General features: G+C 55.1%; 4 protein-coding genes across 8 annotated transcripts in view; 2 read left to right on the top strand and 2 right to left on the bottom strand.

Annotated features, from left to right (window-relative positions):
* Positions 1–261: 261 nt before the first annotated feature.
* On the top strand, positions 262–3,648 carry MVD (mevalonate diphosphate decarboxylase). The gene is made up of 10 exons (XM_033070106.1): positions 262–368; positions 773–843; positions 925–1,039; positions 1,108–1,251; positions 1,548–1,747; positions 1,832–1,906; positions 2,488–2,706; positions 2,787–2,902; positions 2,980–3,088; positions 3,400–3,648. Exons 1-10 carry the CDS (start codon positions 299–301, stop codon positions 3,478–3,480), a joined length of 1,200 nt encoding a protein of 399 aa, XP_032925997.1. The 5' UTR covers positions 262–298; the 3' UTR covers positions 3,481–3,648.
* Positions 3,649–3,743: 95 nt separating this feature from the next.
* LOC117001653 (cytochrome b-245 light chain) lies at positions 3,744–7,862 on the top strand. 2 transcript variants are annotated; one of them, XM_033070119.1, is made up of 6 exons: positions 3,744–4,375; positions 6,039–6,108; positions 6,288–6,362; positions 6,527–6,610; positions 6,685–6,766; positions 6,992–7,862. In XM_033070119.1, exons 1-6 carry the CDS (start codon positions 4,009–4,011, stop codon positions 7,169–7,171), a joined length of 858 nt encoding a protein of 285 aa, XP_032926010.1. In that variant the 5' UTR covers positions 3,744–4,008; the 3' UTR covers positions 7,172–7,862. The 2 variants fall into 2 exon arrangements, with proteins under 2 accessions (XP_032926010.1, XP_032926009.1); XM_033070118.2 differs by lacking the exon at positions 3,744–4,375 and having other exon boundaries at positions 5,258–6,108.
* A 721-nt stretch (positions 7,863–8,583) lies between these two features.
* Positions 8,584–14,345, bottom strand: IL17C (interleukin 17C). The gene is made up of 3 exons (XM_033069979.1): positions 14,286–14,345; positions 9,271–9,590; positions 8,584–9,161 (listed from the first exon to the last, which is right to left on the bottom strand). Exons 1-3 carry the CDS (start codon positions 14,343–14,345, stop codon positions 8,912–8,914), a joined length of 630 nt encoding a protein of 209 aa, XP_032925870.1. The 3' UTR covers positions 8,584–8,911.
* Positions 14,346–16,447: 2,102 nt separating this feature from the next.
* ZC3H18 (zinc finger CCCH-type containing 18) overlaps positions 16,448–24,754 on the bottom strand; it is a 42,497-nt gene continuing 34,190 nt past the window's right edge. For all 4 annotated transcript variants that reach the window (XM_033070060.2, XM_033070061.2, XM_033070062.1 and 1 more), the window contains 5 exons: positions 23,056–23,210; positions 22,403–22,599; positions 20,408–20,504; positions 18,275–18,371; positions 16,448–17,073 (listed from right to left, as the gene is read on the bottom strand). In XM_033070060.2, coding sequence (XP_032925951.1) covers positions 16,875–17,073; positions 18,275–18,371; positions 20,408–20,504; positions 22,403–22,599; positions 23,056–23,210 — 745 coding nt within the window. In that variant the 3' untranslated portion in view covers positions 16,448–16,874. The remainder of the gene's footprint in view (positions 17,074–18,274; positions 18,372–20,407; positions 20,505–22,402; positions 22,600–23,055; positions 23,211–24,754) is intronic.

Genomic DNA, 24,754 nt, shown 5'->3' with positions numbered 1-24,754 from the left:
GAGCGACACCGGGAGTTGTACCGGGAACACCGGGAGCGGTACCGGGAGCACAGGGAAGGGACAGGGAGCACCGGCACAATCTCGCATGCGCAAGGATTGCCCAATTTAAAAATGGCGCCCCACAGGCCCTGCCCACAGCGCTCAGGGGCGGGGCCTCCCGTGGTCCGATCGCTGCCATTGGCTGTTGGGAGCCGGCTGCTGCCCTCTCGACCAATGGCGAGGCGGGACCCGGCGCGCGCCACAGTCACGTGCGTGGCGCGGGGGCGGGCCCTGAGGGCGGCCAGCGGCGGCGGCAGCGATGGCGGCGGAGCGCGGACTGGCCGTGGCCACCTGTACGGCCCCCGTGAACATCGCCGTCATCAAATACTGTGAGTGCCGGGCCACACGGGCTGGGGCGGGCTTGGCACCTGCGCGGGGGGCACGGATCCCGAGCTGTGCCGGGTGTGCCTCGTCCGCCTGTGCCGTGCCAGGTGACACTGTGCCGGGCCAGGTGACACAGGCCGTGCTGCGCTGTGTCCCTGCTTGCCGTGCAATTCCTGGCTGTGCCGTGCCATTCCAAGCTGTGCCATGCCGTGCCATGCCATGCTCTGTCATGCTATGCTTTGCTGTGTCCATCCATGCCATCAAACTCTTTCATGCCATTCCAAGCTGTGCCACACCATTCCATGCCACACTACACCACTCGCTATCGTGCTGTGCTTTGCTGCGTCCTTCCGTACCATCAAGCCATTCCATGCCATTCCAAGCCGTGCCATGCCGTGCTCTCTTGCAGGGGGCAAGCGTGACACCGACCTCATCCTGCCCATCAACTCCTCCCTGAGCGTGACGCTGCACCAGGACCAGGTGGGTCAGCACCAGGGTCAGGTTTAGGATCAGCCCCTCAGCCATTTGGGGGTGCTGAGCCCCCTCCCTGTGTCCCCACAGCTCAAGACCACCACGACGGCGGCGGCCAGCCGGGATTTCACCGAGGACCGGCTGTGGCTCAACGGGAAGGAGGCGGATGTGGGGCACCCGCGGGTCCAGGCGTGTCTGCGCGAGGGTGAGCATCCCTTTCCCGCAGGTGTCCCTGGTGTCCCCAGTGTCCCCTGACCCTGCTGTCCCCCCCAGTGCGGCGCCTGGCCCGGAAGCGCCGCGGGGGCGGGGAGGACACGGCCGCGCTCAGCCTTTCCTACAAAATCCACATCGCCTCCGAGAACAACTTCCCCACGGCCGCCGGGCTCGCCTCGTCTGCTGCTGGCTACGCCTGCCTGGGTGCGTGCTGTGGGACTGGGCATGGGGCTGGGGGTGTCCTCTCCTGGGTGGGGAGGGGTAAGAGGGCTGTCCCCTTGGTGTCACATGTCCTCTGCCTGTGACAGTGTGGCATGGAGGGCGCTGGGAGGGACTGATGGGTTCTGCTGCTTGTGCTCTGGCTGGCCCAGCTCTGTGGTGGCAGCAGGAGGGGTGACAGGGGTGTCCCCTCTGCGTGTCCCCACAGTGTCAGTGCTGGCCCAGCTCTGTGGTGGCACTGAGAAGGGTGACAGGGGTGTCCCCTCTGCCTTCCCCCGCAGTGTCAGCGCTGGCCCGGCTCTATGGGCTGGAGGAGGAGCTGTCCGAGGTGGCCCGGCGGGGCTCGGGCAGTGCCTGTCGCAGCATGTTCGGGGGCTTTGTGCAGTGGCAGCGCGGGGAGCGCCCCGATGGCACCGACAGCCTGGCTCTCCAGGTGGCCCCCGAGACGCACTGGCCTGAGCTCCGTGTCCTCGTCCTGGTGGTGAGGGGCTGGCAGGGGATTTGAGTGGGATTTGGGATTTGGGGGGCTCAGGAGGAGCTGTGTCCCACTGTCTGTGTCCCCTAGGTCAGTGGGGAGAAGAAGCCGGTGGGCAGCACGGTGGGGATGCAGACCAGTGTGGAGACCAGTCCCCTGCTGAAGGTAGGGGGACATGGGACTCGTCCTGTCTGGGCAGGGACAGGATCCCCTTGCCCTTGGAATGGGCTGGAGAGGTGTGCAGTGACACCCAAAGGGTCATGGTGCTGTGGGTGTCACCAAACTGGGGGGACAGTGACCTTCCTGCTGTGGGTATCACCAAATTCAGGGTGACATGTTGTGGATGTCACTGAACTGGGGTAATTGGAGTGACCCTCCTGCCATAGATGTCACTAAACTGGGGTGGCCACAACCTGCCTGCTGTGGGTGTCACTGAGCTGGGGTGACCAGGACTGCCCTGCTGTGGGTGTCACTGAGCTGGGGTGACCAGGACCCCCCTGCTGTGGGTGTCACTGAGCTGGGGTGACCAGGACCGCCCTGCTGTGGGTGTCACTGAGCTAGGGTGACCAGGACCCCTCTGCTGTGGGTGTCACTGAGCTGGGCTGATGTCACCCCCCTGCTGTGGGTGTCACTGAGCTGGGGTGACCAGGACCGCCCTGCTGTGGGTGTCACTGAGCTGGGCTGATGTCACCCCCCCGCTGTGGGTGTCACTGAGCTGGGCTGATGTCACCCCCCTGCTGTGGCAGCACCGGGCAGAGGCGGTGGTCCCCGAGCGCCTGGCCCAGATGATGAGGCACATCCAGGAGAGGGACTTTGAGGGCTTTGGCCAGCTGGCCATGAGGGACAGCAACCAGTTCCACGCCACCTGCCTCGACACCTTCCCGCCCATCTTCTACCTCACGGACCTGTCGCGCCAAATCATCGCGCTGGCGCATCGCTACAACACCCACCACGGCCACACCAAGGTACCAGCGGGGCCCTGGGGGTGTCACAGCCCCGTGGTGGCCCTTCCCCAGGTCCCCACGTCCCCACAATGCCACCACAGGTCGCCTACACCTTCGATGCTGGCCCCAACGCCGTCATCTTCGCGCTGGCCGACACCGTGGCCGAGTTTGTGGAGGTGGTGAGGCGCAGCTTCCCCCCTGCCACCAACGGGGACCAGTAAGGGACCCTCACTTCTTACTGGGGAGGATGGGGGTGGTGGGGACACGGGGAGTGACACATTTGCTGTGCCACAGGTTTGTCCGGGGGCTGCCCGTGGGCTCGGCTGTGCTGTCACAGGAGCTGGTGGCCGCCGTGGTCACCGAGCCGGTGCCAGGGGCTGTCCAGTACATCCTGCACACCAAGGTGAGGGGCTGGGGGGACACGGCCTCTGTGAGGGGGGTCTGACCCCATTCCTGTCCCCAGGGGAGTGGTGGGACCCTGCTGCTGTCCCCAGGGGTGTCCAGAACCCTGTCCCAGTTCCTAGGGGAGTTTGTAGGGCTCTGTCCCCATCCCTGTCCCTGTCCTCATGGGGGTGTGCAGGGCCCCATTTCTGGATTTATTCCCTCTGGCACCACCCATGGGGTGACCTTTTGGGGTCTGTGGGGCCCAGAGCAGGGGCAGCCCTGCAGGCAGTGGGGTTCCCTGGTGTCCCTGACCTGTGTCCTGCCCCACAGCCTGGCCCTGGTCCCCAGCTCGTGGATGACCCCAGCCAGCATCTCTTGGGAGCGGATGGGCTGCCCCGGAGCCGTGCCTGACCCCGGTGACACTTTGGGACACGCTGAAAGGACTCTGCTGGTGCCACCAGCAGGCCTCAGGACCCTGAGCCAGGCCTGCTGCAAAGCTGTCCCCAGCCCTGGGGCAGGATGTGACCCTGGGGCTGGCTTTTTAATCTTTTGTAAAGAAATAGAGGGTTCCTGGTTCCAGTGCTGTTTTAGGGTTCTGTGTGTGGTGCTGGGTGGGACAGGAGGTGGGGACAGTCCCTGGGGCTGGTCCTGCTCCTCCATGCAGCCCTGTCACCCCACATGACCCCATAAGGGACATCTCCTGTCCCGTATGCCCCCAAATTGTCACTGGTCCTTCAACATGCCCCATCTCTTGCCCATCCAGTGTCCCTGTCCCTTGCTGGGAGTGATGTCCCTGGTGCTGGATGGATCCTGTCCCTTGCCCATCCCGTGTCCGTGTCCCTGTCCCTTGCTGGGACTGATGTCCCTGCTGCTGGGACAGATCCTGTCCCTTGCTCATCCCACGTCCCCTGTCCTCTCCCTGTCCCCTGTCAGGGACGGATGCTGTCCCCCCGCATGGCCCTGATGTCCCTGGGGCTCATCCCATCCCCCCGAACCGGGCTGACCCAGTCCCTCCGCGCCATCCCTGTCCCCCCATGTCCCCGGCGTGGCCCGGGCTCGGTGTCGTGTCCCCGCGGGGGCGTGGCCAGCGGAGAAAGGGGCGTGGTTAACGCGAAGGGGGCGTGGCCTTCGGTGGTACCGCCGCAGCCGCCTTCCGGGTCGGGACCGCCGAGCGGAGCCGAACCCGCTCGGGCCGAGCCGAGCGGAGCCGGGAGCAGCCGAAGGCGCTCGGGCCGGTTCGGCTGCGCCATGGGGCAGATCGAGTGGGCCATGTGGGCGAACGAGCAGGCGCTCGCCGCCGGGCTCAGTGAGTGCGGGGGGCTCGGGGGGCCGGGCTGGGCGAGTGGAGGGGACTCGGGCACATCAGAGAGTCCCCGGACGCTGCAGGGACTGAGGGGGATTTGGGGAGGGGGGTCCCGCTCCCACCGGGCTGGGGGATGCGGGGGAAGCGCCGGGGACGGCCGGGAAGTCCCGGCCCAGCGGGGCAGGAGCCTTCGCTTCCTCCTTTTCTCTTCCTCCTCTGTCCTCTCTTCCTCGGTTCCGTCTTCTCTTCTTCCTCTGGCCACGAGGCTAAAACTTCCCCGCAAGGCACTGGAGTTCCCGGAATCCGGAGGGTCCCGCAGCAGCATCTCCCCGGCTTCCCGAATTTCGGAATCCTTGGGGCCGTGGAGCCCCCAGTTCTGTTCCCTGAAATCCGGGGGGTCCCGTGTGTCACAATTCCCGGGGCCACAATCCCCGCTTGGGGCTTTGGGGGGCTGTATCCTGAGTTCGGGAAGTATCCGAGGTTTTGGGAGCTGCATCCCAGGCCGAGCGGTTGTGTCCCGGTTTGGGGGTTTTGTCCCGGTTTGGGAGTTTTATCCCGGTTTAGGGGTTGTGTCCCGGTTTAGGGGTTGTGTCCCGGTTTGGGGATTGTGTCCCGGTTTAGGGGTTGTGTCCCGGTTTGGGGATTGTGTCCCAGTTTGGGGGTTGTGTCCGGGTTTAGGGGTTGTATCCCGGTTTAGGGGTTGTGTCCCGGTTTGGGGGCTGTGTCCCGGTTTGGGGGTTGTGTCCCGGTTTGGGGGTTGTGTCCCGGTTTGGGGGTTGTGTCCCGGTTTGGGGGTTCTCTCTCGGTTTGGGGGTTGTGTCCCGGTTCGGGGGTTGTGTCCCGGTTCGGGGGTTGTGTCCCGGTTTGGGGGTTGTGTCCCGGTTTGGGGTTGTGTCCCGGTTTGGGGGTTGTGTCCCTGTTTGGGGGTTGTGTCCCGGTTTGGGGGTTGTGTCCCGGTTCGGGGGTTGTGTCCCAGTTTAGGGGTTTTATCCCGCTTTGGGGGTTATGTCCCGGTTTGGGGCTGTGTCCCAGTTTGGGGGCTGTGTCCCGGTTTGGGGGTTGTGTCCCGGTTTAGGGTTTGTATCCCTGTTGGGGATTGTGTCCCGCTTTGGGGGTTCTGTCCCGGTTTGGGGATTGTGTCCCGGTTTAGGGGTTGTGTCCCGGTTTGGGGGTTGTGTCCCGGTTCGGGGGTTCTGTCCCGGTTTGGGGGTTGTGTCCCGGTTCGGGGGTTCTGTCCCGGTTTGGGGATTGTGTCCCGGTTCGGGGGTTGTGTCCCGGTTCGGGGGCTGTGTCCCGGTTCGGGGGTTGTGTCCCGGTTTGGGGTTTTATCCCGCTTTGGGGGTTATGTCCCGGTTTGGGGGCTGTGTCCCTGTTTGGGGGTTGTGTCCCGGTTTGGAAGTTATGTCCCGGTTTAGGGGTTATGTCCCGGTTTGGGGGTTATGTCCCGGTTTGGGGGTTATGTCCCGGTTCGGGGTTGTGTCCCGGTTCAGGGGCTGTGTCCCGGTTTGGGGGCTGTGTCCCGGTTCAGGGGCTGTGTCCTGCCCCGGGCTGTGTCCCAGTTCGGGGGTTATGTCCCGGTTTGGGGTTGTGTCCTGCCCCGGGCCGTGTCCCGGTGTGACCCCTCCCTCCCGGTGTGACCCCTCCCTCCCTCCCGCTGTCCCCGCAGTCCTGCTGACGGGCGGGATCGTGGCCGTGGCGGGGCAGTTCAAGGGCTGGTACTTCGCGGCGTACTCCATGTATCCTTCCCGACAGCATTCCCGGGGCTGGGCTGCGGGAAAACCCCATCGGGGTGGGAGGCGTGAACCGTGGTGGGGTCACATCCTTGTCCCCCCACCCCGATCCCAGCTGTGCATTCCCTTCTTGGGATGTTCCTTGGGGCTGTTCCCGTCCCGTCCTTTCCTTGACACCCCGGCAGCGCCGCAGGTGTCCTGGTCTGCCTGCTCGAGTATCCCAGGAGCAAGCGGAAAAAGGGCTCCACCATGGAGAGGTGGTGAGTGCTGTGTGCCCTGCGATCCCGGGAATTGGGGTCCTGGGACCCCCCAAACAGGGAGTGGGAGCAGAGCTGGATCCCACAGGGTGATCCTTGTGGAGATGGGGGTCCCTGGAGGCTGGGTGTCCCCTCACCCCCTGTGACACCCTGCTGTCACCCTGCAGTGGTCAGAAGTACCTGACGGCCGTGGTGAAGCTGTTTGGGCCCCTCACCAGGAATTATTACATCCGAGCCATCCTCCACGCTGCGTGAGTGGGGTGCAGGGTGGGCACTGCGGGCTGGGCTCCCCCAGCTCCCCCTGAACCCCAAATCTCTGTCACAGCCTGGCTGTCCCTGCTGGTTTCCTGCTCTCCACCATCCTGGGCACCGTCTGCCTGGGCATCGCCAGCGGCATCTACCTGCTGGTGAGTGCACAGGGGGTTTGGGGGGCTGGGAGGAGATGGACACCCCTAAACCCACGGACAGTGTTAATTCCAGGAGCATTCCCAAACTGGGCTGCAGGAAAACCCTGTCCCGACTGGGGTGGGCAGGGAGGTCACATCCCTTTCCCTGTGCTCTGGTCCCAGCTGCCCCTCACAGCCCCTTTTTGGGGTGGAGGTTGTTCCTTGGCGCTTTTCCCCATCCCACAGGCTGCAGTTCGAGGGGAGGAGTGGAGACCCATCGAGCAGAAGCCCCGGGAGCGGCCACAAGTGGGGGGCACCATCAAGCAGCCCCCCAGCAACCCCCCGCCCCGGCCCCCGCCCGACGCCCGCAAGAAGCAGCCGGAGGTGGGGGGGCAGGTGAACCCCATCCCTGTGGAGGTGGAATAACGGGGGCTCCTCCTGCCCTGCTGCCTGCTGCTGCTTCCCAGCTGCTCCTGGATCCACTGCAGGGATCCCCAAAACCCTGGGGATCCTCAGAACTCAGCACTGGGGGGTGCTGAGCTCCTCGGTGTGGGTCCCTAGCTCCTGGTGCTGCTCAGATCTCTGGGATCATCATTTCCCCCTGCTCCCCTAGAGGATCCCCAAATTCCTGAGCAGTGCTCAGCTCCTTGTAGCATCTCCATCTCCCTGTAGGCTCTCTATCTCCTAGGGATCCCTAAATCCCCTAGGATGCTCAGTTCCCAAATTTCTAGCAATGTGATGTTCCCTGTGGTGTTTCCAGTCCCCAGGGGCTTCCCAGCTTCTGGAGATTCCCAAATCCCTGGGGCTGCTCAGCTCCCTATGGGGATCCAGCTCCTGGATCTCTCCAAATCCCCAGGGATGTTCAGCTTCTTGTGGGGTCTGCAGCCCCCAGGGCTTCCCAGCTTCTGAGGATCCTCCAAATCTTAGGAATTCTCAACTCCCTGAGCCCTCAGGGGCTCCTCAGCTCCCTGAGGGTCCCAACTCTGCAAAAATCCCTGTGGAACTCCAGCTCAAATGGAATCCCCAGCAGCTGGGGGGATCAGGCAGCTCTGCTCTGGCTCTCCCTGGATTTTTGTCATTTCTGCAGTTGCTGTTGCAATAAAAAGTGGGAAAGGCACTGGCTGCCCCTGCCTCCTGCTCCAGGGGGAATCCTCCCATTCCTGCCCTGCTCTGGGGCAGCTGGGACAGGACTGGGGAGGTGTTTTGAGGAAAAACAGCACAATTTTGGGCAAATCCAGGATGTGGATGAGCAGAGTACGGCCATGGCAGGGTCCCCTCCCAAAATCCTTATGGAGTGGGGTGGAACTGGGAGGGCCCAGCCCTGGAGCTGCACGGTGAGACCCAAAGGAGCTCCCAAACCTGGGATGACCCCCAGCAGGGAATGGGGAGAGCATTTCCCTTCCCAGTCCCACCCGTGGGTGCTGTGGGTGCCAAATCCCTGATCCCACTGGGATCAGCAGCTGCTCCAGGCCCCCTGTGCCCCCTCCCCACACCGACCCTGGCCCCTCAGGGGGTGCAGGTGGCCCAGGGCCCCCCAGGAGCTGCCAGCACAGGTGGAGTGGCCCTGGCAGTGGCAGCAGCTCCGTGGGATGTGGTGCCCAGGGGCAGAGCCATGGGAAAGGTGTGGGTGTTGGGGTGCCAGGGCTGGGTCCCCCCGAGGCTGGGGGTGTGGGGCACCCCCCTGCCCTCCCCATCACCTCCCAGTTCAGCTCTCCCTGCTGCACTGGGAACTCTGGTGCTCTGCCCAGCGTGCCCCACAGCTGGGCACTGCCCATGGATGTGCCTCTGCCCCAATTCCCAACATCCCGATGGCCTGGCTGGGAACAGAGCAAGGACTGTTAAAGGCTTGTTAGCTTTTATTTGCAGCATTAGATGGCACCAGGGAGGAGACAATAAATAGCATTTTGAGGGAATAAATAACCAGTGAGAGCCCGGGCAGCACTCACAGGGTCTGGCCGTGGGGCGATGCTGGCCCTGGAGTCACAGCCTGGGGGGGCCAGCAATAAATAGGGGCTACAAAAGCCCCCCCGGCAGCAAGGCTTATAAATAACTCATAAATAACCAGGGCCGGGGACACCCTGGCGGGGTCGGGTGCTCTAAAACAAGCACGGGCGGGGGCCGGGCGGTGACACGGTCACGCATGGGGGCGGTGCGGGCGCGGGGCGCTCAGCGCACGGTGCGGGGCAGGACACAGGTGCAGCCCACGGGCACCTGGATATATTCCATCTCCAGCCTGAAGCGGCCCTGCCCCGCCGACCGCGGGCACGGCTTGCGCCGCAGCACCAGCATCTCCTGCTGGATCGCCACCGAGTTGAGCGACGTGGTCTCCCGGCCGGTTTTGACATCCACGCAGCCGCTGCACAGGCACTCTGCGAACGCCAGCCGCCGCGGGTAGCGGTTCTCGTCCTCGTCGATGCTGCGGGGACACGGCGACACCTTCAGCTGTGCGCCAGCAGCTCCTTCCCAGCCGGGATCAGCCGGCGGGAGGGGCAGCGAGGGCACGGCCGGGGGGTCGGGGCACTCACCGGTATCGCCACGGGGAGATGGAGCGCTCCTGGAGCTGGCTGTGGAGCTCGGAGCGCAGCGCCAGAGCGGGGCAGGAGCGCGGGCGGTGCCGCCGCAGCCGCCGGGCCGCGCTGGCCTCCAGCTGTTCCAGATGTGGCACCAGCTGCACGGCCACGTGGCGATCCCAGCGCAGGCTGCGCCCCAGGAGCTGCGCTGGAGCCCCGGACTCCAGCTCGGCCGCGCTGAAGCACTGCAGGGACAGCGCAGAGACAGCGCCGGGACGGCGCGACCCCCGACACTGCCCCGGCACCGCCAGCAGCGCCGCGACACAGAGCCAGCACTGCGGGGACACGGGAGTGAGGGACACAGGGACACACAGACAGCACTGCGGGGACACGGGACACACAGAGCCAGCACTGCGGGACAGGGACACACAGACAGCACTGCGGGGACACGGGAGTGAGGGACACAGGGACACACAGGGACACAGAGCCAGCACTGCGGAGACACGGGAGTGAGGGACACAGGGACACACAGACAGCACTGCGGGGACACGGGACACACAGACAGCACTGCGGGGACACGGGACACACAGACAGCACTGCGGGCACACGGGAGTGAGGGACAGCGGGGACAGGGACACACAGACAGCACTGCGGGGACACGGGGGTGAGGGACAGCAGGGACAGGGACACACAGGGACACACAGCACAGTCAGGGACACCCCACTGTAACACACACACAGATATACACCTGTATACACGCAGAATATATACAGTATATGTATATGTATATATATATATGTATTTAAACACACACCAAAAAAAATATATAGACACAGAAAAAATATATAGAGACAGAGGGATGTGTGTACACAGGGACTGCCTGCACACACAGGATGTGGATAGATAGACAGCTATAGATAGATATATGTAGGTATCTATATATCTATCTATATATAGCTAGATATAGATAACTAGATATAGATCGATGGATATAGATAAATACAGAAAAAAAATATATACAGAGAGCTGTACGTAGTGACTGCCCACACACAAACAGTACACACACAATATATATATACATATATAAATAGATAGATATAGCGATCTATATAGATATATATCTATCTCTATATCTGTGTAATATAATATATAATATATAATATATAATATATAATATATAATATATAATATATAATATATAATATATAATATATAATATATAATATATAATATATAATATATAATATATAATATATATGCAAACACAGAGAAAAAACACATATCCAGAGAGCTGTACAGACACAGGGACTGCCCGCACACACACAGAATATTGAATATACATTTATATATTTATACATTGGGTATATACAGGCCATGGGCTGGCACACACCTATAGACCCCCACCCTAGTGTATACTATATAGTATATAGTATATACTATCTTATATATATTGTATAATATATAATATAAAATATAGAAATATATTATATACAAATATATAATATAAAATATATTACAATTATATATTGTAATATATAGCATAATATATCAAATAATACATTACAACATATAAATATATAATGTATATAGTGTACTGTCTACATTATATATATAGCATAATGATATATTAAGTATAAAATACACAACGTATCTCATTAAATCTACATAGTGTATGGATAATACATAACACACACAATGTTATATATATAATTTAATATATGTGATTATATGATACATATTATATGTATTTTATATATTTATATATTTAATTTTATAGTTATATATTTATATACTTATATAATTTAAGTATATAATATATAATTGTAAATATTAAATATATCTATTTAATATATAACATAGTATAGTCTAGCATATGCATGTATCCATATATAAATATACTTAATATATACTATATACTATATAATACATAGTATATTTTACATCTTACATTTTATATATATATGACTGTAAAGCACAGCATACATATATACATATTATGTGTGTGTACAGTTTATTTATTTATTTTAAAATAGATATATTTTTATATGTACATATTGCACAATATACATATAAAAATAAAATATTTTAAAAAATAAATATTTATATATTTTTATATAAATATATTTCTAGATGTATATATTTATATTCACATCTTCAGCACAGTGTGCAGTCCCTACCCTGCAGGAGTGGGAAATATCTGTGCACTCACAGCTGCAGCTGCTCCTGTGCAGAAACCCCCTCTGTGTGTGTGAATGAAATATTAAATAAAGGATAAACAACTCCTGGAATGAAAATAAATAATGGAAAGAAAGAATAGAAGGAAATAATGCCAATAAAGAAAATAGAAAGATGTATAATACAAGTAAATAATAAATAAATTAAAAGGAAGTTAAAGAAATAAAATTAATTAGAAACAAATACAAATATATAAATTTATATACTTAAATATTTTTTTAAAATTCAGTATATAAAGTAAGCATAACTATAAATAAATAAATAAATAAATAAGGAATAGATAATGTAAAGAAAAGGATAATGAATTGAAAATAAATAAAATAAAAAAGGAATCGATAATGTAATGAAAAGGATAATGAATGATAAAGAATTAGGGAGTATAAATATACATAGAAAATGAAAATAAAATAGAAAACGAAAATAAAATAGAAAACGAAAATAACAAATAAAAACACCATAAAATGGAATAAAAATAACTATTAAATGTCCCTGCAGTTGTAAATAAAATTGGTGTGTGCAGGGCTGCACAGGATGGGGGCTCTGCTCCCACACATCCCAGCCATGGACAGAAATACACAGAAATCATAAAAATGGACAGAAATAGAAAGAAATAGAAATACATAGAAATCCATAGAAATAATAAAAATCCATAGAAATCCATATAGACACATGTAAATAAATGCAGATAAACACAGACAGACTCAGCACAGACCAGCAGTGCACACACACTGCACTGCCATGGATATAAATCTATATAAACACATAAAAATACTTATAGACACATATAAATACATATCAACATATACAAATATGTATTTATATGAGAGACACAGAGCCCTGCATGGTGTGTAACTAAAATAAACACAGAAAATAAAAATACAGAGCTCTGCACGTGGTGTGTGACATAAACACAGAAAATAAAAACACAGAGCTCTGGACATGGTGTGCAACACAAAAACACACAAAATAAAAACATACAGAGCCCTGCACACGGTGTGTAATATAAAATAAACACACAAAATAAAAATATACAGAACTCTGCATGGTGTGTAACATAAACACACAAAAAATAAAAACACACAGAGCTTTGCACATGGCGTGCAACATAAAATAAACACACAATATAAAAATATACAGAGCTCTGCATGGTGTGTAACATAAAATAAACACACAAAATAAAAATATACAGAACTCTGCATGGTGTGTAACATAAAATAAACACACAAAAAATAAAAACACACAGAGTTCTGGACATGGTGTGTAACACACACACTCATAATAAAATGAAAATACACACAGAGCTGTGCACATGTAACACACATAAATCACTCAGAGAACCCCACACATGACAAATAACACACACAGAGATCTGTGCACAGTGTGTGTAACTCTGTGCAATTTTTATGTGTGCCACACACACAAAAAACATGCACAGAGAACCCTGAACATGACAGGTAACACACACATAAAACACTCAGAGAACTCTACACATGGCATGTAACACAGAGACAGATTTTACATGTAACACACATAAATGACATAACACACATAAATGACATAACACACATAAATGACATAACACACAGTGCACATGGTGTTTAACACACAGAAAACATGCACAGAGAACCTTACACATAATATATAACATACACAGAGCTGTGCATGTGCTGTGTAAAGCATATATAAACATATATATATACATATAAAAAATATATATGTATATAAATCCGTCAGAGAACCCTACACATGATATACAACACACACACAGAGATGTGAACATGCAACACACACACAAATTACACAGAGAACCCTACATGTAATATATAACACACACAGAGCTGTGCACATGGTGTGTAAAACATATAAACATATATATATACATATACATGTATAAAAATATCTAAATTCCTCAGAGAACCCTACACATGACATACAACACACAGGGCTGTGCACATGTAACTCACACATAAAACACTCAGAGAACCCTACAGGTAATATATAACACACACACACACAGACAGAGCTGTGCACATGTAACTCACACATAAATTACTCAGAGTACCCTGCACATGTAACTCACACATAAATTACTCAGAGTACCCTGCACATATAACTGACACATAAATTACTCAGAGTACCCTGCACATGTAACACACATAACTTACTCAGAGTACCTTACACATGTAACTCACATGAATTACTCAGAGTACCTTACACATATAACTCACACATAAATCACTCAGAGTACCCTGCACATAACACACATAAATTACTCAGAGTACCCTGTACATGACATGTAACACACACATAAGTTACTCAGAGTACCCTGCACATGTAACACACATAAATTACTCAGAGTACCCTGCACATAACACACATAAGTTACTCAGAGTACCCTGCACATGTAGCACACATAAATTACTCAGAGTACCCTGCACATGACATGTAGCACACATAAGTTACTCAGAGTACCCTGCACATGTAGCACACATAAATTACTCAGAGTGCCCTGCACATGTAACACACATGAGTTACTCAGAGTACCCTGCACATTACATGTAACTCACACATAAATTACTCAGAGTACCCTACACATGTAACACACATAAATTACTCAGAGTACCCTGCACATAACACACATAAGTTACTCAGAGTACCCTGCACATATAACACACATAAGTTACTCAGAGTACCCTGCACATAACACACATAAATTACTCAGAGTACCCTACACACCGCACACCGCCCCTCCCTCCCCAGCCCGAATTTCTCCCCCAGCCCAATCCCCACGTTACCATCAGCCAGGTGTTGGAGGCACCACGCCAAGCTGCGGGGGTGGGGCTGGCGGGGAACATGCCCGGCTTTGGGGGGAAGGGAGGGAACACCCAAAATGTTTGTTTATTTTTGGGGGGGATCCCTTGGGAAGCGCAGCCCCAGGGATGCAGCGGCCGAGTGGCAGCGCCGCAGCCGCCGCCTCCTTTTTATAGGGCCGGGCAGGTGATGTGCACACACCTGGAAACTCCAGCTCCCGGCTCCTTCCTCCTCCCGCGGGGCCGGCACTTCCTTCTCGCTACCTGCACGTGTGCCAGCCGGGAGCGGAGCTCACACCTCCGGGACTGGGTGGGAAGGGGTGTCCGGGCTGTCCTGCCGACACCTGGGCATCCCCCAGGCCGTGCCCTGTTGCGCCACCCGCGCCTGAGATCACCATCGCATTCCCGGGCACAAATCCCCGGTTGGGCAACTCTGGGAAGGGCTCAAGGGCTGCCACCATCCCTCCAGGATGGCCCAGTGAACTCCAGCGCTGGGATGATGGTTTCGTACTGGGAGCAGGGAGCAGGAGGATGGGGAATTCCAGGGGATGGAAAATCCCAGGGACCCCAGAAATCATTCTCTGGATGAGGAGTCTGGCAGCAGTATCCTCCCAATAACACCAGCAGGATACTGGTTTCAAACTAGGAATATGGAGCAGGAGGATGGGAAATCCCAGGGGATGGAAAATCCCAGGGACCCCAGAAATCATTCTCTGAATGAGAGGAGTCTGGTAGAGGTATCCCCCAGTAATACCAGTAGGATACTGGTTTCATACTGGGAATAAGGAGCAGGGCTGGAAGATGGAGAATCCCAGGGGATGGGACCCCAAAAATCATTCTCTGAATGAGAGGAGTCTGGCAGCAGTATTCTCCCAGTAATACCAGTAGGATACTGGTTTCATACTGGGAATAAGAAGCAGGGCTGGAAGATGGGGAATCCCAGGGACCCCAAAAATCATTCTCTGAATGAGAGGGGTCTGGCAGAGGTATCCCCCAGTAACACCAGTAGGATACTGGTTCCATACTGGGAATAAGGAGTAGGGCTGGAAGATGGGGAATCCCAGGGCATGGAAAATCCCATGGACCCCAAAAAATCATTCTCTAAATGAGAGGGGTCTGGCAGAGGGACCCCAGATGATGCCCTCCCAGTAACACCTCACACCAGTAGGATACCGGTTCCATACTGGGAATAAAGAGCAGAACTGGAAGATGGAGAATCCCAGGGACCCCAAAAATCATTCTCTGAATGAGAGGGGTCTGGCAGAGGCACCTCAGATGATGTCCCCCAGTAACACCTCACACCAGTAGGATACTGGTTTCATACTGGGAATAAGGAGCAAGGCTGGAAGATGGAGAATCCCAGGGACTCCAAAAAATCGTTCTCTAAATGAGAGGGGTCTGGCAGAGGTACCCCAGATGATGTCCCCCAATAACACCAGTAGCATACTGGTTTCATACTGGGAATAAAGAGCAGAACTGGAAGATGGGGAATCCCAGAGATCCCAAAAATCATTCTCTGAATGAGAGGGGTCTGGCAGAGGTATCCCAGATGATGCCCTCCCAGTAACACCTCACACCAGTAAGATTCTGGTTCCATACCGGGAACAAAGAGCCTGGGAAATCCCCCAAATATTGCTCCCTAAATTGGGGGGATTTATCAGAGGAACCCCCCCAATGATGCCAGAGGCTGCAGAGCCCCCCAGTCACACACCAGTGGGATACTGGTTTCACACTGGGTGCTCTCCCAGCAGACAGAGCAGCTTTTCCAGCTCCATGGAGCTGCTCATGCCCCAAAAAACCCCAAAAACCCCCAAAGTGAGTGGTACAGACCCCCCACCCCAAGGCAAGGGAGATGCAGAGAACAGCAGGAAAAGGTAAAATTGGTTATCAAAATATTTTATTTCAGGGAGATCCCTCCAAAAAAAAAAAAAAAAAAAAAAAAAAAAGAAAAAAAAAGAAACAAAACAAGAAAAAAAAAAAAAAAAGGAAAAACCAAAGGAAGAAGGACCCTCCTGGCAGACAGACATGCCCACAACACCTGCAGGGCTCCTGGGAAATCAAGTGAACCAATCCCCTGCTCCAAAGAAACGCCAGGGCATTCCTGAGGGGGACTGAGGCAGGAATATATATAGAATTTGTGTTTTCCTGGGGAGGAGGAGAGGTGCTGCCAGCAGTTCACAGCAGTTTCGGCTCTCTCGGCACACGGGACTAGAACTGCATTGCTGAAGACACTCAACACACAGCAGGGCTAACTAGGAGAATACAACTCGAGGCTAGCAAAGAGGAGAGGGGACACAGGAGGATGGGGCTGGAGTCCTCTGTGCACAATTTACACGGCCCTGGGGCCCTCCCCGGAGCCATTTTGTCGCGGGGTTGGACAAAAAATTTCCTTAATTTTTTTCCGTGGGTTTTTTAAAAAGAACCGCGGCCACCAAAAAAAAAAAAAAAAAAAAAAAAAAAGAGAAGACGAGGAACTGCAAAATCCCAAAGCAGCCGCTTCTGTTGGTTTGTTGGTTTGTTTTCCTTTCTCCACTATTTATAAAAACATCAACAGTCACTCTAGGGCACGGCCCACTATACTTTTCCCGGGATTTTGGCCCTTTTGCGGGCGATGGCGTCTTCCACCGCCTTGAGCTGCTTGAGGAGCTCCTCCCGCCGGGACAGGGTGCTGGACTTGCTGCCCTTGGCAGCTGCAGGGCCCTGCTCAGAGCCCTTGCCCGGCACGCTGGTGACCTTGCTGGAGCTCTTGGACTGAGGGGACAGCTGGCGTTTCCTGCAGGGACAGACAGGGGTGGGCAGTGAGAGGAGCTGGGGACACCCCAAAGGCTCTGCAGGAATCCACACTGAGCCACACTGGGATTGTGGAATTTGGGTGGGAAGGAGGTTAAAAATCATCTCTTTCCATCCTTTCCATCTCTCACCAGCCCATGCTGTTCCAACCTGGTATTTGCAGGGATCCAGCTTCTCTGGGTACCCTGTGTCAGGGCTCCCCATCCTCACAGAGAAGGATCTTTCCCAAATTTCTGAGCTGAACTAAAATATCAGGAAGTGCCACATCTAACCCATGGCTCCAGGAGCAGGTGGGAGAAAAGAGGTTGGAGACAGGAGGAGGCCTTGGGATGAAAACTGGTTCAAACAGTAAAAATCAGCTATTCCATGGGGATTCCCAGCAATAAACTCAGCTCATGGCTGTAGAGAGCAGCTCCCTGTGACACCCAGAGGGGAGAGCAGCCCCTCAATCCCAAATCAGCCCCTCAATCCCAAATCAGCCCCTCAATCCCAAATCAGCCCCTCAATCCCAAATCAGCCCCTCAATCCCAAACCAGGCCCTCAATCCCAAATCAGCCCCTCAATCCCAAACCAGCCCCTCAATCCCAAACCAGCCCCTTCCCTGTGATGTTTGCTCCCAGAGATCCTTGGAGAGGATCCACATCCTGCACTGGGCTGTTGCCAGGGCTGCAGCAGACAGCAGGAATTTGGCTGAGCTGGTCACCTGGCACCTGCATGGGAAGGTGCCAAGCCAGGGCAGGCACTGCTCTGTCCCATGCAGGGAACACATCAGAGTTTGTCACAGCTGCAAGGGCAGCAGCTGAGGGGTGCCAGGCTGGGAAAAGGGGGATCAGGCACTTTGCAGCCAGGAGGAGCTGAGGGGAGAAGGGGCTGCACTCTGTTGCTCATTAACTCCATGCTAACGAGCTGCAGAGCCTCTGGCTGAGCTCACTGCTGACCCCCTTGGCTCCTGCTCCTCTCCCAGCTGCCATGGCCCAGCCAGAGGCTCTGCACCAAGCCCTGGCACCCCTGGCAGCTCCGCGTCCTTCCTCGTGCTGTGCTCCATGGCACCTGCAGCTGCTGCCTGGGAGAGCCTGGAGAGCCTGGAGAGCCTGGGAGAGCCTGGGAGAGCCTGGGAGAGCCTGGAGGAGCAGGGCTGGAGGCCCTGGACAGGTGGGAGGCCCAGCAGAAGCAGCAGCACTCACCTGTCTGCCTGTGCAGGGGAAGGTTTTGGGTTCTGGCCCCGCTGCCGCTCCTGTTTGGGGGACGAGAGTCTCCCGGTCGCCTTCCTATCACGAGAGCCTGGTGGGAGAGAGCAGAAGCACATTCCCTCATTTTCCTGCTTGTCACCAAGGCACAGGTCATCCCCTGCCTGCAGTGATTGTGCCAAAAAAATAAAAAAAGCCAAGTCCAGCAGCAGCTGGAAAAAACTCAGAGTGTGCACCTCAGGGGGAGCAGAGAAGCCAGGCAGGGCTGTGCCCCACAATCAGCTGCACACAGCACCTTCCACTGCTTCCTCACCCTCCAGCTGCTGGAATAAGGCTCCTCCATGGCACTGTGTGCCTGCAGAGCTGCTGGCTCTGCCCTGGCAGGTCACAGGGTGTATTGGCTCCAGCAGTGACAGGTGAGGGCAGCTCTGCTGCTTTCGGAGCCAGCGGGGCCTCCCCCGAGGCAGCAGCACCCCCGTGTTTGTGCAGCACCCCCGTGTTTGTGCAGCACCCCCGTGTTTGTGCAGCACTCAGCTGCCAGGCCCTGCCCCAGCACAGCTGCCCTGGGCACCCAGGGATGCTGGGGAGCAGCTGGGTTATCCCAGGAACTGAGAGGGAATTCCACCTGGAAAGCAGCCTGTGGAGCTGCCACCCTGCACTGACCCCAGCTGGAGCAGCAAAGGTGCCCAGTCCCTCGTGGCAGCAGCCCCTGGGTGTGCCAGGGCATCCCTCTGCTCCTGAGCATGGACACTGGCACAGCCCCAGCCCACAGGGCAGGTTACACAGCAGGTGACACCCCTGGGCCACCAGCAGTGAGCAGTCTGGTGCTGGGATGCTGAGGGGCTCAGTCCCAGGGCACCTCTGCCATTGGATTTGGGGCTCCACAGCCTGGACTCCCCATCCCTGCAAGTGTTCAAGGCCAGGCTGGATGGGGCTTGGAGCCAGCTGGGGTAGTGCAAGGTGTCCCTGGTGTTTGTCCCTTCCAGCCCAAACCAATCAGCGTTTCTGTGATTTGTTTTGAGCCAGAAGCAGAGGTGACATCGATGTCCCTGCAGAAACCGCGCTGGCCTGGCCCTGCCACCTGTGTGTGAACCAGCCCCCAGTGAACTTCAACCTGGGACAGTCCCTTGCAGGCTGCCCTTGCAGGAGGTGAACATTGCAGGTTATTAGCACAGACCTTCTGCTGGCTGACACCCAGAATCAACAAGATCCACCTACAGCTGAGCCACCAGGGAAAACAACATCACGTGGCAGCTCCAACGTCACCAGCAGCCACCTCTGGCTGCCAACTGCCCCCACACCCCCTGTGCCCCTTGGCAGCCACAGCAAGGGCTGCAGGGTGGCACTGAGGTCCCTGGCTGGGGCTGCCAGCTCGGTTTTCTGAGCTGTTCCTGCTGCTGGGGGAGGATTGAGGCCCAGGAGAGCACTTGGAAAGCCCAGCTCTTTCTAAACATGCAGGGCAGAGCGGGTTGTGTCACCAGGGGTGGGGCAATGGGCTCATCTCCCAGGCTGGCTGATGCAGGCAGGGGTTGATTGCATCCCTCCAGCCCAGCCTTTCGAAGCAGGGACAGCTGCCCCGGGACACGGGGCTGGGAAAACTCCGGGATGCACCAAAGGAAACTCCTGTGACTCGGAATCCTGGAATTCTCAGGTTGGAGGAGATCTTCAGGATCATCCAATCCAACCTTTAGCCCAGCACCACCACAGTCACCACCAACCACAGTCATCCCCAGGTGTCACATCCATGGTTTTTGAACACTTCCAGGGATGGGGACTCCCCCCTTGACAGAATTTGTTCCAATTCTTTCTGGGAAAAAAAAATATTCCCTAAACCTGAACTGCACAGCCACATCCAAGGCCAGCAGCAGTGAGCAGAATGTTGTGGGGTGGATGTGGAGGTGAGAACTCCATGTCTTCAAAGCCAAGGGATTATTTTTTTGGAGAAGACTCCCAGGGACACAGTGGAGTGACACAATGTGGGCCAGTGTGGCAAGGCTGGCGCTGGGCCTCTGCTGTGGTTTGGTAGCAGGATGGAAAATCCCCCCCTAAATCTGGTGGGAATCCCACTCTGAGGTTTTGGGGTGACTGCAGAGGGTCTGTGGGATCAGGAGCCTGGGCTGGATGCCTCACCTCTGTCAGGGGACAGGTTGGCCCGTTTGGCTGGAGGGGAGGTTGGCCTCTCCTTGTCTGCTGGCTCGTATCTCTTCCTGCTTCCTTTGTCAGCTGCCTGCAATGGAATTAAAACAAGGAGCTGAGCAGCCACTTCACTTCCCTCTGCACAGGGAAACAGGCACAGCTGGGATTCCTGGCATTCCCTGGGATGTGCTGCCTGGCTCCTGCAAAGTTCCCAACAAACTCTGCACACACCAGTCCCAACCATCCCCAAATCCACCTAATTCCCAACCACCAGAAGCCAACAGCAACACCCCTTGTGCTGGGGTTAATCTCAGAACAGGAACAGGAAATCAGCAGCTTTTTGGGATTTTTTTTTTTACTTTTCCAGCAGCACCAAGGATAGCAGATGTGAAGGAGGCATGTGGAGCCGTGCCTTTTCCAGGCTGTCATGTGTCACTGCACACTCCTCCCTCCAGAGCAGCTTCCTGCCTCTGATAAAGCCTCCTCACGTCAGAGCACAGGGAAGTAGAGAAATCTGCAGCCCCAGACTGCGCTGGGGAATTTGGGCTGGCAGGGCAAAATATCAAAAACAGGAACCCGCCCACGTGATGGGGCCAACACCCTGGCCCAGCACCAAACCCCACGGGGCCCAACTCCCCCACAGCTGCTGGGGCTGGGCTCTGCAAACCGGGGCAGAGGGAGCAGAGGGGAGGCAAGAGCCAGGTAGGCACCCCAGGGAGCCCAGGCACCCATCCCTTGTCCCTCTGGGCTCTGTGCCTGGCTGCTCCCAGCCTGCCCTGGCACAGGAAGTGCTCCCAGAGCATCTCCCAGGGGGAAAGGCTGCAGAACACGCAGGACCTTCGAGCAAGCAGCGGGGAAGAGCCTGGAAGCTGCAGCAGGAATGTGCCCCAGGGGAGCCGCCAACACAGCCCCAAAGTGAAGCCACCACAGGGTGTGTGCTGCCATACTGGTTCTGTTCTCCAAGCCAGCCCCAGACCTTCCTGGCTGAGCTCATCCCAACAGTGCTGAGCCTGGAGCTCCCCTCCCGCTGGGATCCATTCCCTTCTCCTGCTGGGATCCATCCCCCTTCCCACCAGGATCCATCCCCTTCTCCCGCTGGGATCCATTCCTTCTCCTGCTGGGATCCATCCCCCTTCTCCTGCTGGGATCCATCCCTTTCCCACCAGGATCCATCCCCTTCCCCTGCTGGGATCCATCCCCCTTCTCCTGCTGGGATCCATCCCCTTCTCCTGCTGGGATCCATCCCCTTCTCCTGCTGGGATCCATCCCCTTCTCCTGCTGGGATCCATCCCCTTCTCCTGCTGGGATCCATCCCCTTCTCCTGCTGGGATCCATCCCCTTCTCCTGCTGGGATCCATCCCCTTCTTCTGCTGGGATCCATCCCCTTCTCCTGCTGGGATCCATCCCCTTCTCCTGCTGGGATCCATCCCCTTCTCCTGCTGGGATCCATCCCCTTCTCCTGCTGGGATCCATCCCCTTCTCCTGCTGGGATCAATCCCTTTGTCCTGCTGGGATCCATCCCCTCTCCTGCTGGGATCCATCTCCTCTCCTGCTGGGATCCATCCCCTTCTCCTGCTGGGATCCATCCCTTTCCCACCAGGATCCATCCCCTTCTCCTGCTGGGATCCATTCCCCTCTCCTGCTGGGATCCATCCCCTTCTCCTGCTGGGATCCATCTCTTCTCCCGCTGGGATCCATCCCCTTCTCCCGCTGGGATCCATCCCTTTCCCACCACGATCCATCCCCCTTCTCCTGCTGGGATCCATCCCCTTCTCCTGCCAGGATCCATCCCCTTCTCCTGCTGGGATCTATTCCCTTCTCCTGCTGGGATCCATCCCCTTCTCCTGCTGGGATATCCATCCCCTTCTCCTGCTGGGATCCATCCCTTTCCCACCAGGATCCATCCCCCCTCCACTGCTCAGGCCCCAGGAGCAGAGAATGCCCAGGGAATGCCCAGGGAGTGCCCAGGGAATGCCCAGGGACTCCCACCTTGTTCAGGAGAGTCAGTTTGATCTCCTTGTGCCCGCTGAAGCCGCCCTGCTGTGCCTGGGGGGCCGAGGGCTGCTGGCCCTGGGGGGGTTGCTGGGATTTGCTTCCCGGGGTGGGCTTGGCTGATTTCAGGAGCTGGGCGGGCACATCCCGTTTCCTCTTCTCCTCTTTAGCACTGTCTTCTTTTTTTGACTTTCCTGTTGAAAGCAGAGAGCACAAGGGGTGACTTGGGAATGACTCCTGTTGCCTGCTCTCCCTTTGGGCAAGAGGGTGCTGCTCCAGGGATGGAAAAGCTCTCAGTAATTAACTCAGCTCAGGAGCCTGAGGTTAAGGGATTCAGGATTCAGCAACTCCAGAGAGAGGAACAGAAAAGACAAAGGTCAAAAGGCTTTTTCCACAGACTCTGCTATGGAATGAGGAGATAAAGAGCAATGTGATACTGGAGTTGTCCAGATTTGTGTCACCTTCCAAGGGTGAAGGAGAATGGGGTGAGGGATCAGATAAGCAGGGATGGAAGGACATGGATTCAACTGCACCTCTGTACTCCTGTGTCCCCTCTGCTCAACAAGCCCAAAACACTCCCAGGGAAGGATCTCTGCTCCTCCCAAACACTCCTTAGAGGGATAAAACCCCACCAAAGCAGGTGGCTGTACCTTTCTTCTGCTGGGCCGGGGTGGGGGAGCGGGAGCTGGCCGAGGACACGGGGCTGGCCAGGTCTGCGTACATGTCCTCGGAGTCGGCGCTGCGCACGGAGCTGCTGCTGGACGAGGCACTGGACACGGAGGAGACGCTGCTCACGCTCAGGGACCTGCCAACAACAACAGCTCAGCACTCCCAGCAAGGCCAGCAGGCCTCTGTGCACTTCCCTGCATGGTTGGAAGGGCAGTGACACACAGAGTTCGTGTGTCCTGGGGTGCTGCTGCTGTGAAAAATCTCAAAGCTGTTGGGTGCAGGCCTAGAAAGTAATGATTATTTATAGCCAGGATTAAGGAAATGTGTAAACAGGTCACTGTTTGTCCAGGAAAACGAGGAGTGAAAGCAGGGAGTGCACTGGCACATCCAGGTCAGTGTTACAGCTCAGGGCAAGGGTTCCCTGGCAGGGTTTCTGCTGCTGGCACACATTCACTGTCACGACTGATAACCACAGGGAGATGCCTCCAAGGTGGAAATCTCCTACCAGGGCCTGTCCTGGGAAGTATTCTGGACAGCACTGGAACAACCTGATCCAGTGGAAGATGGCAGAGAGTTGGACTGGATGAGCTTCAAGCTCCCTTCCAAGCCAAACCATCCCCCTCCATGAATATTCAGGCAGCCTCTCCAGCCTGTTCCACGGGCCACCCCGACCTGCTCTGCCAGCAAGGCCCAGGCTCCCTGCCTGGGAGCTGCATGGGGATGACTGAAGGGGCTGCAGCCTCTTCCCCCTGGCAGCAGGAGCTGAGCTCTGAGAGCTCTCCTGGATTGTTGCAGTGATGAGCCAGAACTCCTCCAGGCCAGCGGGCTGGCCCAGCAAAGCTGCTGTGGGCACACAGAGCATGTCCCACAGGAGCAGCACAGGCAGCCCCAGTGTGCCCACATTTCCCATATCCATGGCCTGGTGCTCTCTGAAGCTCTTGCATCACCCCTGGCTGAGCTGATGAATGTGACAAGCAGGGAGTAAACAAGCTGGGATTTCTGTAAAATAACGCGGATGTTGAACCTTGGAGCTCACAGAGTTCACAGATGGGAGTTTGCAGCTGCTCAGAGTCAAATCCTGCTCCTTCCACTGGTGTTACACCAGGGAAGTGGTGTGTTTTACACCAGGGAAGTGGTGTGTTTTACACCAGGGAAGTGGTGTGTTTTACACCAGGGAAGTTGAGTGTTTTACACCAGGGAAGTGGTGTGTTTCAAGGCTCTGCCTGAGAGGATTCAGGGAATCCTCTGTGTGAAGAGGTAAAAAGAACTTCAAGGAATGACTGGAGAGTGGCTTGTTTCTCTTTGCTGGAAGGAGTTTGCTGTTTACACTTCCCACAGACTTGGAACTATTCACTTGGGGCTAAACACAAAGGAACTGGACCTGCAACTTTGCCAGCAAAGGAAAAATATCATTAGCTGGGCCTTGTAGGGATTTTCTGACCTACCTCTCCTGACAGACCAAGATCTCCCCTAAGGACACACAGGAACCAGAGGCAGGAGAGGCTCAGGAGAGCCAAACTCCACAGCCTGAAACTCTTCATCTGCAGTTTAATTAGGATGTGGGATCACCCTGGCCAGAAAGAGCTGTTCTGGTCACCATTTAGGTTAAGTAGGTACTTGGACACACATGACAGGATTATTTCCTTGAATAAACCACATGGGAAATATCAGGGAATCATT

Source organism: Catharus ustulatus, chromosome 11 (assembly GCF_009819885.2).
Source record: "Catharus ustulatus isolate bCatUst1 chromosome 11, bCatUst1.pri.v2, whole genome shotgun sequence".
Taxonomy (NCBI): Eukaryota; Metazoa; Chordata; class Aves; order Passeriformes; family Turdidae; genus Catharus; species Catharus ustulatus.
This window is presented reverse-complemented; position numbering and strand designations above follow the sequence as displayed.

Bases quoted from the DNA above. Each gene is read 5' to 3' on its own strand.
- MVD (XM_033070106.1), top strand. From the start codon at position 299: ATGGCGGCGGAGCGCGGACTGGCCGTGGCCACCTGTACGGCCCCCGTG. The intron at 369-772 runs GTGAGTGCCGGG...GCTCTCTTGCAG, and splicing joins CATCGCCGTCATCAAATACT to GGGGCAAGCGTGACACCGAC. The intron at 1,040-1,107 runs GTGAGCATCCCT...TGTCCCCCCCAG, and splicing joins CCAGGCGTGTCTGCGCGAGG to TGCGGCGCCTGGCCCGGAAG.
- IL17C (XM_033069979.1), bottom strand. From the start codon at position 14,345: ATGTTCCCCGCCAGCCCCACCCCCGCAGCTTGGCGTGGTGCCTCCAAC. The intron at 9,591-14,285 runs GTAACGTGGGGA...GTGTCCCCGCAG, and splicing joins CCTCCAACACCTGGCTGATG to TGCTGGCTCTGTGTCGCGGC. The intron at 9,162-9,270 runs GTGAGTGCCCCG...GTGTCCCCGCAG, and splicing joins ATCTCCCCGTGGCGATACCG to CATCGACGAGGACGAGAACC.
- LOC117001653 (XM_033070118.2), top strand. From the start codon at position 5,378: ATGTCCCGGTTTGGGGCTGTGTCCCAGTTTGGGGGCTGTGTCCCGGTT. The intron at 6,109-6,287 runs GTATCCTTCCCG...ACACCCCGGCAG, and splicing joins TACTTCGCGGCGTACTCCAT to CGCCGCAGGTGTCCTGGTCT. The intron at 6,767-6,991 runs GTGAGTGCACAG...CCCATCCCACAG, and splicing joins CCAGCGGCATCTACCTGCTG to GCTGCAGTTCGAGGGGAGGA.